The sequence below is a fragment of the Dromiciops gliroides genome, chromosome 4, assembly GCF_019393635.1.
Source record: "Dromiciops gliroides isolate mDroGli1 chromosome 4, mDroGli1.pri, whole genome shotgun sequence".
In the NCBI taxonomy this organism is placed as follows: Eukaryota; Metazoa; Chordata; class Mammalia; order Microbiotheria; family Microbiotheriidae; genus Dromiciops; species Dromiciops gliroides.
The window spans coordinates 195490867-195505930 of record NC_057864.1 but is presented as its reverse complement, the minus strand read 5'-3'; the positions used below and the strand labels follow the sequence as shown (position 1 = coordinate 195505930).

The window sequence follows — 15064 nt, the reverse complement described above, 5'->3', positions numbered from 1 at the left end:
CATGTATTTGTGTGGTATCCCTATCTATATTGTAAACTCCATGAGGCAAAGTGTATCTTAGGCATCTTTGTTTCTGTCTACTGTTTAGTGTCCCAGCCACCTCAGCAAGCCAGCATGCAGCGATGTGCCAAGGAAGAGGCACTGATGTGGTAGGAGGTGGGTGATGGTGGTGGGGAGACAAGAAATAACTCCATCAAGGTTCCCAGAGGTTCAGGACTGACTCGGAGGGTTGAAGACAAGACTGGAGCAAGAGGAAGGACAGGAAAGATGGAAAGGACATACTCACCGTCCAACTTATAGGCCTCATTGCTGAGATTGACAAAAGCTTCATATTCAGGTTTCAGAGGAACCCCTACTGCATTGTGCCAGCCCTCCCAGGCAAACAGCAGCTTAGTGTAGCTTCTCGAGGAGGCCAAGATCTCTGTAAGCTCTGAAACACAAATGGGGTGGTACAGGATGCTCTGGTACAAGTGCTCAGGGCATCTTGACTGCCCCAATTTGGGCAATGGGGCTGACACTTCTTCTAGCCCCCAGAGGCATTCACTACTGCCACTGTCCTATTCAAAATGTCCAACTATAAGTTGTACTTACTAGTGCTATAGAAATTGGGCTACAAAGTCCCTACTCATGGAGGAACTTATTTTTGCTCTAGGAATGGACAACAAAGACAGAGATGTTAAGAACATACAGAAAGGCAGATACACACACACACACACACACACACACACACACACACACACACACACTGCATGAAACAGACTTGAATCCCTCTAACACTTGGTATGTGACCCTGGCAGGGCTTTATCTCTCTGATCCTCAATTGCAAAATGGGTATGAGAGGCTCCATGGCTTGGTAGATAGAGGCCTGGCTTCAGAGTCAAGAAGTCCTCGGTTCAAATCATGCATGCCTCTGATACATACTATCTGTGCAAGCTTTGGTAAATCAATTTACTTCTCAGCAGGTGACTCCAACACCCTAAATTGACAATCTGCCTTGGCAAAAGTTTCTTCGCAAGGGTTTCTCTCTACACGGATGAAATCACAGGTCAAGATCCAAAAAAAAGGAGGGGGGGAGGTAGGGAGTATTTTATTTGCATTCCCTATATTGGACGGTTGCGAAGAAAGTGCTGTGTAACTTGTAAGGCTTGCTAGAAATGATTTATTATTATTAATTCAGAAACCAGATTGCAAAAATACAGCATGGAGGACACAGAAGGGATGAATGAATAACTATGGAGGTGGAAAGCAGTAAAAGGAAAAGGTTAATCAGGATCAGATAAGTGAGTAAATCAAGGGGACAAATGTATAGGAACCACTCAAATGAAGGGGATTTGAGGGGGCTGGAGATCTTGGAGAGTGACAAGGACGCATCCACTGTGATGTCCCTGGGAAAGAGCAGGGAAGAGGGAAGAAGACATACAAAGGGGTGGGACTATGGATGAGGTGGTCTGCCTGAGAGTGGAGAAGGGGGTGAACTAGCTACTCCCCTGCCAACACCTTCCCTAGTCCATAACTCCCCGGGGTACTGGAGAAATGCTGGTTTTGTCTGTCTCCACCCTTTAGGGCCAAACACGCTACCCATTACCCCTCTGTTCTCACACAGAGAAAGTAGCCCCGTGGGAATTAAGTTTTCCTGTTGGCTCTGCCAAAACTAGAGCTAGGGGGGAGGGGGTCCTCAGAGGGGAACAGGTACCTGGTTCCAGGGCCCAGCAGGTGGCAGTCTTGTTGGGGAAGCAGACTTTGGCTGAAGAATATATGCTGGTCATTTTGCTCAGCAAGGTATTGTACTGGCAAGGATGGGGGAAGGGAGGTGATATAAGTCAGAGGAGTCCTCCTTTCTCCCTCCCACCAGAAGAAGGTCCACACAGACCTGTAAGTCCCCCTCCCCCACTTTCCCTCAATCTTTATACTCTACCTACCACTTACCGTCTGTCGCTGGTCTATGGGCAGATTGGCTGGGCCCAGGCTCCTCACAGAACTGATGATCTTGTAAAGCTGGGGGTCCGTGAAATTCTTCCAGATGTGGTCATAGAGCGACTTGGCTTTCTGACCCCAAGCCTCAGTGAATTCTTGATACAGTAGGTCTGCTTCCTCCTGTGGTAGATGGGAAGGTCAGGGGTGGAGGACTGAGGTAGAGGGTTGGATCGTTTCTAGAGAAATAGTCCTTAGAGATCAACGTAGTTCAACTACCTAATTTCACAGGTGAGGAAACTGGGAACTGGGGAAAGGGTGGGAGATAGGGTATGCAATTGTTACGGGCCCAGGGCACCCCAGAAGTTCTCTAGGGCGCATCAAAGAACCTTCTCCTTGAAAAACTAAACCAGAGGACAGATAGCCTAGAGAGATAAGTGGAACCAGTTCAGACTGAGCTAGTTTCAGGACCTGGGGGTCCTTCATTCTAGTCTCCCTCAACCAAGTCCTCCAGCCACTACCAGTGGGGGATGGTCCTCCCTCACTAAAGGAGCTTTCCACAGTCAGATAGTCATCCCCATTAGTCCTCTAACTGCTTTTGTGTGCAAGAGGGTGCAATTCTTTAAAGAGGAATTCCTAAGGACCCCAAACCCCTATCCCCTACCCCGAACCTCCTACCCCATTATCCCCATGACACAATGATCACTTTCCACCTGGTAGAGACTTAAAATTTTCTTGGTCTATCACTCCAGGAGAGAAATGGATTAAGATATTCCAGGTTTGGTTTGTAGGTTTAGGAAAGAGAGGGAGAGAGACAGACAGACAGACAGACAAGAGAGAGGAGACAGAGAGAGAGAGAGAGAGAGAGAGAGAGAGAGAGAGAGAGAGAGAGAGAGAGAGAGAGAGAGAGAGAGAGAGAGAGAGAGAGAGAGAGAGAGAGAGTAAGCAGTGATAGTCTTTCGGAAGGAGACCTGGACCTCCAGGGCCTTTCTCTCGGGTTGGCTGAACTCGGGGTGGGGTGGAGGGGCGCGTTGCTCTGCTTTCTCTCGCTATGCCTGGTTAATTACCTTTAGTTTCCCACCTCCCCGACATCCCTGCTTGCTTCTACCTGCAGGAGGCTGCTAACTCCGGGGGTGGGGGGTTGGGGTGGGCGGCACTTTTGGTTAGAGTGAGCCGGCCGAATAGCAGTAGCAAGCGGAAGACAGAGGTCCAGGCTCGCAGCCGGGCTGAGAAATGCCCCGCGGAGACACAGCCTGGAGCTCACGGGAGGCTGAGCGTGCCACCCGGCAGACGCAAGCTGGGCTCCTTTCCCGGGGCAGGGATCATAGGCCCACAGAAGACGCTGCGTGCGGGCCAGCGATTGGCTGCCCTGGCCCTTCCGCCAGCCCCCCACTGCGGCCCCCTGAAACACCTCCCCAGCCTCCTCCACCGTCTGCCCGAGCAACCCTCACCTGCCGCTTCGCGTTCTCTTGGGTGATGTTGACGTTATAAGCCCAGCTGGCTGCGGTGTTCTCGTACAGGATGATCTCCGCCGTGGAGTTGTAGCTCTGGGCAAAGAGTTTCGCCCCGGCCTCGTCTGTGGCAAAGTCCCCGGGCATCAGATCGGTGGGCAGGGCCTGGGTGGGCGGCAGGAGCAGACAGGTCAGCAGCAAGATGAGCTGCCGGACCAGCGGCCCCGGGCAGCCCCGGGCAGGGAAGACCATGGTCCCAGCTGCGCTGAGCCGCGGCGTTCGCTCGCTGCTTCGGACGCGCACTGAGGCTCCCGCGTCTCGCCTCTCCAGTGACTGGGCGGATTATAAAGCCGGCCACCGCTGCCCCTAGGCACACCCCCACCTCTCCGCCCTGCTGCTCTTCCTACCCAGCTCCAAAGTCCCCTTGGGCCTCGGGTTGGTTTGGAAAGAGAAGAAGAGGGCGGGATGAGGGGGTCTGGCAGAGGCCTGACCCCTTTCCTGCCCCGCCCCTCCACAGGGCCAAGGGCAAGGGAGTGAGGGAGGTGGGGAAGCAGGGATCGGAGGAGGGGCGGGAATCACTAGGTGAGAGTAGGATTTAGATTAGACACAGGCCTGACTAACAAAGATATCCTTTGTGCCTGTTTGCCCACCTAGACTTCTCTATTCCAGGGCAGAGCTATGGGAGTTGTAGGGTGGGAGGAATCTCTGAAGAGGGAGAGAAGCACCGTGCGATGATAGATACTGCAAGTGCTGCCAGTGCCTTCTCGGTCTCTCCATGCACTATTGGACCCCAGTGGCCCAAATCCTTAGAGGCTCAGCTCCGTTCCAGCTTCCTCAAGGAAGGCTTCCTGCCACTCTCTCTTTTCCCCCATAGTTGCGGCCATAGTAGTCTCTCACTCGCAAGCTCTGATGAGCTCTTAGAGTTTAGGGTTGGACTTGTGTTGAGTATTAGAAGTATCCTATTGGGTCGGGTATTTTAGAAGCTGAGAGCATCTATCTAAGGGTCCAGCATAGGAAGGAAACTGAGGCCGGGAAGGAAAGTGACTTGGCTAAGGTTATTCTAGTCCAGATCTTCTTTCCCAATCCAGGGCACTTTCTATTATACCAGTCTTAATTCATGTTCCATGGATTTGTACATATTGTTTGTAGGGGTGGGGTGAGCAGGAAGTGTGGGTAGGAGGGTGGATCTGGCCCTGTAATTATATTGAGGTAGAGAACTCTCTATGAAAAAATTTCCTTTACCAATGCAGAGCAGAAACTGCTCTGCAGTTTACAGACTGAGAGCTGCCTGGGACAGCAAGAGATTAAGTGATTTGGCCAGCATCCCACAACCTGTGGCAGGAGTAGAGTGATTTGACTCAACTCCAAGGCGGGCCTTCTATCCACCATGCCAGCTATTTCTGCCTTGTGTTTATATTTTCTAAACTAAAAATCAAGACACATAGTCTAAGGACCTGAGTTCAAATCTGGCCTCAGACACTTGACACTTACTAGCTGTGTGACCCTGGGCAAGTTACTTAACCCCAATTGCCACACACACACACACACACACACACACACACAAAGACACATAGTCTAACAAAGGACATTCATTTTGCAAAGTCTCCTTAAGGGCATCCTTTCTTGAAATGGAAAATCCACAAAGCTTCCGGTCCCCCTCCCATAAGCTCTTTAGGTGTAGAAACTCTGTTCTATTTTATTTTTGTCTCCCCCTCTCCCCCACCCAATGTTTGCCCATATAGTAAATACTTAATGATTGTTGAATAGCAGCCTCCTTCCTCACTTTTAGGAAATGGCAGGGGAGGAATCTAGGCCCAACAGGTCTTTTCTTCCCTCTGGCTTCCCTTCTTGCTTCTTGTCCCAAAGTTTCCTAGTCCTTTCTGGTCTCCAGGGGGATTGGAAGCAGGGAACTGTCCCCTAAAGACTGTACACTTAATGGTTCCCTCTTCAGCCCTATCTTCTCAAACCTTCAATCTAGATTTGTTACTGTTCAGGCTTAGGGATCAGGAAGCTGGGACCGGGCTTCAGGTGTCTTAGAGGGAAAAAACAATGGTAGGGGTTGAGGTGGGCCACAAAGGTAGCTGAAGGGCCAGGTCCCGACCTTGCTAGGGAAAAGGAAGGATTCAGAGGGCTGTTTCTGATACATTGTAAAGAAATATTTGAAAAAAATAGCCAACCTCATTAATAATAAAAAAAATTAAATTAAAACAAATTGTGAAGTACCACCTTAGACTTGTCCAATTGCTAAAAATAAATTAAAATTATAATAAGAAGTGGTGGTCTTAGGTATAACTAACGTGTGCTGCCCACAGCATTGCAAACTGGTTAGATCTTTCTAGAGAGACATTTGGAAATGTGTAACAAGAGTCATAAAGTCACCATACCCTTTGAACCTGTAGGGATATAGTCCAAGGAAATAAAAATAATTTTAAAAGACATGACTGTTCAGATTTTTATTTGCATTAGGGAAAAACTGGAAACAAGCTAAATGCCCCATAGTTCACAGAATCTAGAGCCAGAAAGGACTTTAAATAAGGTACAAAGCTAAAGATGGTAGCATGTCAGTGTAATGATTCAAGAATGACAAATATTTGGACTGTATAGACATATGGAAAGACCTATGGGAAATCATGCAAAGCAGGAGAAAGGCAGGAGGAGAAGTGAAGCATGCACGTAGAAGTCAACTCCAGAAAAAAGTACCAACACACATCCCTGAATCAGGGATCTGAAGGGGATTTAAAGATGATTGGTTATGTGTTATTTGCAAAGCCCTTCACAAATTGGCTCTAATCTATCTTTCCAGACCTATTTCACAAGACTCCCCTTCACATACTTTACATTCCAGTTGAACTGGCTTATTTGCTATTTTGACATTCTATTTCCAGTCTCTGTCTCCTTGCCCAGGCTGTGCCCCATACCTGAAAAGTTCTTCCTCTTTTCTTCATCTTAGAGTCTCTAGCATCCTTCAACACTCAGCTCTAGTGCCACTTCCTACCCAAAATTTATCTTGGTCCCCCCCACTTGTTAGTTTCCTCCCCCTCCCCTACTCCCTGCCCCAGTATCTCTGCTTGAATTCATCTCAGTTTGGGTTCCTTGGACGTGCTCATTTCCACAGTTTATCTCCTCAATTTTCAGTGCTGATTCTCCCTCAGATCCATAATTGGCTCTTCCATGCTGTCCAGAGTCATTCTCTTTGGAACATTTTTGTTCCTTGACCTTCTTGGTCTGTCTATCTGCCTTTCTGTTTCCTATTGGTCAAGTGGTTACTCTGTAAAATGCTATGTAAATAAAAAGGGAGATAAGTCTCCCCTCCCTGCCACTGTTACTCTGGCCGAAGGGCAGCGACTTTACTCCTTAAAGCGGCTTACTGCCTCAAACTATTTCTCAGAGCTGGCAAGCTTGCTTTTAAAGGACCATCCAGGCTTGACCAATCTTTGGGCAGCCAATGGAAAGCTGCCATCATTGTACTTCATTTAATACATTAACACCTCATCTCTTCCCTTACTTTCTGTGATTATTTCACCTGGGCTTGGATAAAAGAAAATCATTTGGTCGATGACCAACTCCCCACCTCCATGACAAGTAGAATGAAGCAGATCATGAAGGACTTTACATCGGAGGAGTTCGTATTTTATGCTAGAGGCAACAAGGGACCACTGTAAAATGTTAAGTAGCATATTCTGGATTGGTCTTCTCTCAATCCGGATCTGTTTGAGGAAAAAGGTCTACTTCTCACCCCCCCACCCCCACCCCGCCCCCTCGGGAACAAAATCACGTGATTCAGGGAAACCCTGGGCTGGTTGCAATTAGATCTGCTCCTGAGCTGTGTCCATATAAGGGAGGAATTGAAGAATTGTCCCTGTCCTTGTACCACCTCCCCCATTGGCTAAAAAATACTGTGTTCAGATTAGCTAGTTTTTGCATGTAGATTGTAACCCTTGAATAATTGAAATAATGGTGGAAAAGGGGAGGGGCCATTCAAATTAGGGACTAGGAGATAAAAGGCCTGTGACCCATCATTTTGGTGGTCACCCACCAGATGGACAAATCGTGGTCCATTCTTGAGAGGATGACAATAAATGAGCCTTTGACACATCACCAATGCTGAGTTCCTGAAGTTATTGGAATGATATTTCTCACATGGATGTAGACTGATCAAGGCAGAATATGGCTGAATGATTTCTTCCCATGATTTGCATGCACACTTAGGCTATTAACATAGCTTAAGTTTGAATTTGGGCAACTATGTGGTGCAGTGGATAGAGTGCCAGGTGTGGAGTCAGGAAGATTCATCTTCCTGAGTTCAAATCTGGTCTCAGACCCTTACTAGCTGTCTGAAACTGGGTAAGTAACTTTAACCTCAGTTTCCTCATCTGTAAAATGAGCTGAAGAAGGAAAGAGCAAACCACTCTATTATCCATATAAAAATAATAATCATAATATATATAATATACATCATCCACATATACATACTTATATACATATATGCATACACACATACAATATACATATATACACATAATATACATGTACATTTCTCTCTCTCTCCAGATAGAATATAATCTCTTTGACAGCTTGGATTATTTTGGGTTTTTTTGTCTTTGTATTCCCAGAGCCTAGCTCAGTGCTTGGCACACAGTAGGAACTTAATAAATGCTTATTGATTAGTTGGCAGATAGTTAAAGTTGTGGTCAACTAAAACATCCAAATCTTTTCAATCTGGACTGCAATTGAGCCACATCCCCCTCATTCTATACTTATATAGTTGGGATTTTTTAGTCTAAAATGTGGCACCTTGTACATATGTCTCTTTTAGGTTCCTGTTGAGATATTTCTGAACCTTGGTTTTATAGATTTAGAGAAAGAAAGGAACGAAGAGGTTGTTAAGTCCCAGTCTCTCATTTTACAATCAAGTAAACTGAGGCAAGAATGACTTGTCCAGGGTCACAAAGCTAGAGTGTTTGAGGAGGCATTTGAATTCAGTTTTCCCTGATTCCATGTTCAGCAATGTCTCCACTATAGTATGGTACAGTGCACTGCCATTTAGAATGTGTTTGGACCATCCCATTGAATTTTGTTTGTTTGTTTTTTATTTTTTTCATTTTTTTCATCCTATTGAATTTTAAATATTATTGAAATGAACGCCCAGATTTCAGTTTATCCTAATGGAAAGAACGCATGCCTGGAAGTCAGGAGACCTGGGTTCTAACTAGCCTTGCTTATCCATATTTATGGACAGAGTAATTTCTCCAGCTGTCAAATTAGAAAATTTGAGTAATCTTAGAAATGACAATATTAGCTGGCATTGATATAGCGCTTTAAGACTGACAAAGCGCTTTTTCTGTTACTCTCATTTGATCCACATGAGGTAATACTAGGTAAGACCATCCCCATTTTACAGATGAGGAAACTTAGAAGAGCAAAGTGACCTGTGTTTTCACAGTTTGAAAGTGTCAGAAACTGGATTCAAAAGTGCGAAAATTCCAGAACATTTTACAGACAAGGAACTGAGGCAGGAATGACTTGCCTAGGGTCACATAGCTAGATAGCATTTGAGGAGGCATTTGAATTCAGTTCACTATTAGTAATCACTAATCACTTATCAATTAGTAATCACTTAATCAATTAGTAATCATTTATAGGAAACATTATTCTTGTAGAATAGATGGAACAGAAGTCTGAGAGTGGCTGCTGCATTTCTATTTTTGTGTGTGTATGGGGGCGGGCAATGAGGGTTAAGTGACTTGCCCAGGGTAACAAAGCTAGTGTCAAGTGTCTGAGGCCAGATTTGAACTCAGGTCCTTCTGAATCCAGGGCCAGTGCTTTATCCACTGCACCACCTAGCTGCTGCATTTCTAGCCTAAGACTGGAGACCCCTAGTCTCAAAATAAAAAAGGTGGGTTTTTTTTTTTGCAGGGCAATGAGGGTTAAGTGACTTGCCCAAGGTCACACAGCTAGTTAAGTGTCAAGTGTCTGAGGCCTGATTTGAACTCAGGTCCTCCCAAATCCAGGGCCAGTGCTTTATCCACTGCACCACCTAGCTGCCCCTAAAAAAGTTTTTAATCAATGAATTGGATAAAGGCATATCTGGCATGTTTATCAAATTTGCAAATGACATAAAACATGAAAAGATAGCTAACATACTGATAGATGATAGATGACAGATGACTCACCATCTAAAATGTTTTTGACAGTCTAAGACATTGGGCTACATCTAATTGGACGAAATCCAACAACGTAAAGTTTTATACTTAGATTTGAAAACCCAGCTTTATAAGTACAAATGGAGGGGAGGCATAGTTAGAAAACAATTTTGTCTGAAAAAGATCTGGGGGTTTTAGTGGATCACAATCTCAAAATGAGGCAGTAGTATGATGTGGTAGCCCCCAAAAGCTAATGTGATCTTGGACTGCGTTGTGAGGTAAACTTTCAGGAATAAGGAGTAAAAGAGTCCTTCTGTATCCTCCTTGGGTCTGAGCACATCTGAAGTATTATATTCAGTATACGCCACAGTCTAAAGAAGGATCTTTTCAACTTCTTTTTGTTTTGTCTTCCCCCATTAGATTGTAGGACAGCTAGATGGCACAATGGATAGAGACCTGGGCCTGAAGTCAGGAAGACTCATCTTCCTGAGTTCAAATTTTACCTCAGGCATTTACTAGCTGTGAGACCCTGGGCAAATCGCTTAACTCTGTTTGCCTCAGTTTCCTCATCATGAGGTGGAGAAGGAAATGGCAAACCTCTCCAGTATCTCTGCCAATAAACCCTAAATGGGGTCACAAAGAGTCAGAAGTGACTGAAATAACTGAACAACAACAAAAATAGATTATAAACTCTTTGAGGGCAAGGGTTGTCTTCTTTCCTTATACTTTTATGCACAGCACTTAGCACTGTTCTTGTCACATTAGTTGCTTAATAAATACTTATTGACTGACTAACTAAATGGACAGCATCCAAAACAGGGCAGCTATTATGGTGAAAGGCCTTGAGTCTGTCTCACATGAAGATCAATCGTTGTTTTCCGTTGTGTCCTGGGCTTGGAATCAGGAAGACTTGAGAACAATAGAAAGAAATGGGGAATACTCCATCTGGAGAAGAGAATATTACAGTCAGGTCCTGATAGTTTTCTTCAAGTATCTATGGAGCAAGAGTTACATTTATTTTGTCTGGTGTGTATGTGTGTGTGTGTGTGTGTGTGTGTGTGTGTGTGTGTGTGTGTGTGCATGCACACGCAAGCCTGCAGAATCAGGAACAATGGGTAGAAGTAGCAAAAACTTATATTTTGATCTTGTCAGGAAAAAACTTCCTAGCAATTTAGAGCTTAGGGATCGGCAGACTGAGGAGGTAATTGCTTCCTTTTGACCAAAGGTCTTTTAAAGCAGAGGCCGGAGGACAATTTATTGTATATCACTAGTCATCATGTATTTACTAAACACTCAGTCTGTGCCAAGCACAGGTAATACAAGCCATTAGTTGAGGAATAAAGGACCTTTAAATGAGATAACAGGGTAGCAGACCTCCCACCTTGGGGGATGTACAATGGATTTCCCAACTAAAGAGACCCATGAAAAAGTTTTTTATACTTTTAGGATGAGAAGAGGAAACAGCATGAGGTAGTGAGGCTTGATCATGAGACCCCAGTGGCCGTTGTCTATCCGGACAAGGAAATTCACTTCATTCTGGCTGTTTTGCCCTTCATGTCATGAATCCTAATGGAAGGGAGCAAGGACATTGGCAGCTGAGATCCAGTTTGGGCTGGACTCCCCCACAAGGCAATATCCTTGGGGGACTTGGATATGGTTCAGCTCAACCTAATCAAGAGAAAATATCCTAAGAGTAGGAATGTGAGGACATTACTGAAATTCTGACATTGTCATGATAGCTGAAAGGTTTAGGCAGTCTATATTATAATCAATATTAACAATTTTCTGTCATTCTGTTAACAATTATATTAACGGTTTTGTCACTGCTATAAGGAGAAAGTTAGTTCTTGTCCTTAAGGAGCTTACATTCTAATGTAAGAATACATGCTAGATATAAGGCGTAAGAATAGAGAGCACTGGGCTTGGAGTCAGGAAGATTTGAGTTCGAATTTGACCTCAGATACTTGCTAGCTTTGTGACCGTGGGCAAGTCACAACCTATGTTTGCCTTAGTTTTCTCTTCTGTAAAGTAGGGATCCTAATAGCACCTGCTTCTTGGGGTTGTTGTGAGGATCAAATGAGATAATTGTAAAGTGTTTGGCACAGTGCTTGGAAAATAAGTGCTATAAAAATGTTTATTGTGATTATGATTATCCATGAGGTAAGGGAACATATAAAAGGAAGCTGAAGGGGGCAGGGTGGAGAGACTAAGGTACACCCAGAGAGGAGGCACAGTAGAGGAAGTCTGGGTCATAGTCTGGAGAGAATGTTGTCTGTGTAGGGATTTCTTTGGAGTATGGGCTAGAGTACATAGAGGCTGAAGTCCCTCCCAACTCTAAAACTCTGAGATTTTCTGATTCCAAGTCCAATCAAGCTCTGCACCATGCCCATCAATGACGCCAAGGCACTGATGCATTGTTTTGATGCCCCAGACGCGTCCTTATAAACATCCAAACAAACCTTACAAAGTACATTCCTGGAAACATAGTAAGTTTATAGACTGTTAGGAGAAAGGAAGGATGTGCCTTTTAAGTCTGTATTAACATCCACCCGCCATTGTAGCTGACAGGAGTTTTGGTGGCTTTTTATTTACTGTTGCAGTCACTGTGTATACTGTTCTCTTGGCTCTTCTTTACTCTGCAATTCTGAGTAAATTTTTGACTCTTCTGTCTTTAATCCCTTGCCTGTTCATTGCCCAGCCCTGATTAAGGTTCCTTCACTGCATTTCCCAAGTTCCCCTTTCTTCCCCTCCCATTGCTCCAATCTCCATTTCCATCTCCATCTCCATCTCCATCTCCAATTGACAATTTCTACCCTCAAACCCTTCAAGTCTTCTTTCCTCTCCAACCAGCAGCACTGGCTCCTTCTCCTACCCCCCTACCTTTGCTGCTAAACCATACTTCTTGGTCCATTGGGTAAGTCACTTGGAGTTTTCTTATCTATAAAAGGAGGATGATAATGCTAACAATGGGTCCTTAGGGGATTTTTGAGAGGATCAAATAGGATAATGTTGAGGGACAAAACTTTGCAACCACAACATGCTCCACGAGCTATTATTTTGTTGGGTTGTTTGTTATTTGGTTGTTTTCAGTCATGTTGGGCTCTTCTTGGCCCTGTTTAGGATTTTCTTGGCTATTATTATTTATCAGATATCATTATCATTTTGGAAGGAAGGGAGAGGTTATCTGAGCTCTGTGGTTTCATCAGTGTAGAAGATTTCTGGAGAGAAAGCTCCCTCTCTACCAACTATTCTGCAATTTACCATCTTAGAGAGTGACCTGGGTCACTAAGAGGTTTGGTGACTTGCCTGGGGTCACACAGAAGGTATATATCAGTTTTTCTAACCTTGAGGCAAACTCTAGCAACCATCATATGCTACCTCTCTGCAGCTGTTATTATTTTAGTACCTCACATGCCATAGAGTCATTGATTTCTTTCTCATGTCTAACCCCAAATATTTCTGCTATGGTGTAGTGGGTAGAGCACCAGACTTGGAGTCAGGAAGACCTCAGTTCAAATCCTGATTCAAATTTTTACTTGCTATGAGACCCTGGGAAAGTCATTTAAAAATCTCTTTATGCCTCAGTTTCCTCATTTGTAAAATGGGGATAATAATAGCACCTTCCTCCTAGTATTGTTGTGAGGATCAAATTATGTATTAAAGATATAGCACTTTGGGACGACTAGGTGGCGCAGTGGATAAAGCACCGGCCCTGGATTCAGGAGTACCTGAGTTCAAAGCCGGCCTCAGACACTTGACACTTACTAGCTGTGTGACCCTGGGCAAGTCACTTAACCCCGCATTGCCCTGCAAAAAAAAAAAAAAAAAAAGACATAGCACTTTGCAAACCTTCAGTCTCTATGTAAATGTTAGCTGTGGTCATCATGGTCATCCTCCTCTTCCTCCTTATTATTGTTTCAGTGACTCCTATGCCCTAGATTCAGTAACTTCATGTCTTACCCTGTGAGTGAGATTTTATCCATTCCTTACCAACATACGTGATTCAAGCTTCAGTAGATGATAATGAATTAAGACAAGTTACAAATGCTTGGATCAACATGTCTTCTCATACACTACAGTATCCTGCTATACACGTTTGTGGTTAGGATGGACCAATCAGCATAAAGGTCAGATACCCAAAATAGCTAATCTGGAGTTATTACAGGACAATCAGAACTGTTAAAATAATAGGTAAAGCAACGAGGCTGACCTGATTAAGGCATCTCAAACCCATTAAATGTCCTAAAAGTGTCACAAATGTGGGATAGTTTGCCACAGATAGCCACTTCTAAATCCACAGATGGGTTTTCTGTTTCCACAATGTGAGATACCACATTGCAATTCTGTATGTTTGATCTATGTTACTTAGCAATGGTGATATTGGGGACCAATAGATGAGAAGGCACAGCTATATACTTGCTTATTGCAGAAACATCTAACTGCATTTATAATACTTTTATCTTAGGGAGTATGTGAATAAAAATATCCATGGATCCTGAGGCTTGGGGTCTTTGAGTCTTAGACTTGAAACCAGCTTTATTGTGAGACAGAATCTCTCTCTCAATAAACCTATTTTCTTTTGGCTTGGAGACTTTGATTTTTTTTCTTTGTCTAACACTACGACTTAGACATTTTTGTAACAATCCCAAACATTTCTGATATCGTATATAGTGGGTAGAACTAAACTTGTAGTCAGGAAGACCTGAGTTCAAATCCTGACCCAGACACTTATTAGTTATGTTACCCTGAGCAATTCATTTAACTGAGCCTCAGTTTCCTCATCTGCAAAATGAGGATAATAATAGTACTCATCTCACATGGTAAGTACTATAAATTTGTAAAGTATTATAATTATTATTGTTATTACTTTGGTAGAACAACATTAATATAATTGCATTATATAAATGTGAGCCATATTATTATGACATCTTAAACTTTTTACCTATTGTCCTCTCCTCAGTAGAAGTTGAGAACAGCTCTTTGGTTCCAGAATTCCTTCAGGGACTTGAAATCTAGAGGGAAGGGACCTTTCTTGTTCCTCTTTGCTTGTGGGTTCCCTATTCCAGCCACTCACATAGCAGGAAGTACTTGTGAAGACTTGTGTTTACATTGTCTTCACATACCTAATCTGGACGAGCTAAGCCTGGCTGTGTAGTCTCAGACACTGTTGATCTTTCTCTGAAGGTTAGAGAGAAAGTCTCTATATCTGGCCCTCACTTTAAAGATATGTAAGCTGGGCCCAGGATCCAGGGGACTCCTAGGCCTGTTGATGTACAGGTTTTATAGCTAAAAAAAAGGTTTTTTATAAAAAAAATGTTTTATAAAAGTTTTATAGCTAAAACTTGAATTTCAGAAAACAGGGGTTCTTGATGGAGAGAATTTCCCCTCTCACTGGCCTTTGGGTTCAGATCAGGAGTTACTCATTGGTTTTGTGGCTCTGTGCATCTGACTCATTGTTCCCCCTGAGGAGGGGCCAGAAAACAGATAGGAAACCACCATACAACTGACTTTGAAGCTGGAAATATAGAAAATCTGAGAAGATAACAAATATGGAGGTTT

At 43.9% G+C, this 15064-nt stretch overlaps 1 protein-coding gene across 1 annotated transcript in view; it reads right to left on the bottom strand.

Moving 5' to 3' along the window:
* The window catches only part of LOC122755369 (angiotensin-converting enzyme-like), a 42882-nt gene extending 39226 nt beyond the window's left edge, over nucleotides 1–3656 (bottom strand). The window contains exons 1-4 of the mRNA XM_044003713.1: nucleotides 3363–3656; nucleotides 1927–2094; nucleotides 1694–1787; nucleotides 287–430 (exon numbers count right to left, since the gene is read on the bottom strand). Coding sequence (XP_043859648.1) covers nucleotides 287–430; nucleotides 1694–1787; nucleotides 1927–2094; nucleotides 3363–3614 — 658 coding nt within the window. The 5' untranslated portion in view covers nucleotides 3615–3656. The remainder of the gene's footprint in view (nucleotides 1–286; nucleotides 431–1693; nucleotides 1788–1926; nucleotides 2095–3362) is intronic.
* Between the last annotated feature and the right edge of the window lie 11408 nt (nucleotides 3657–15064).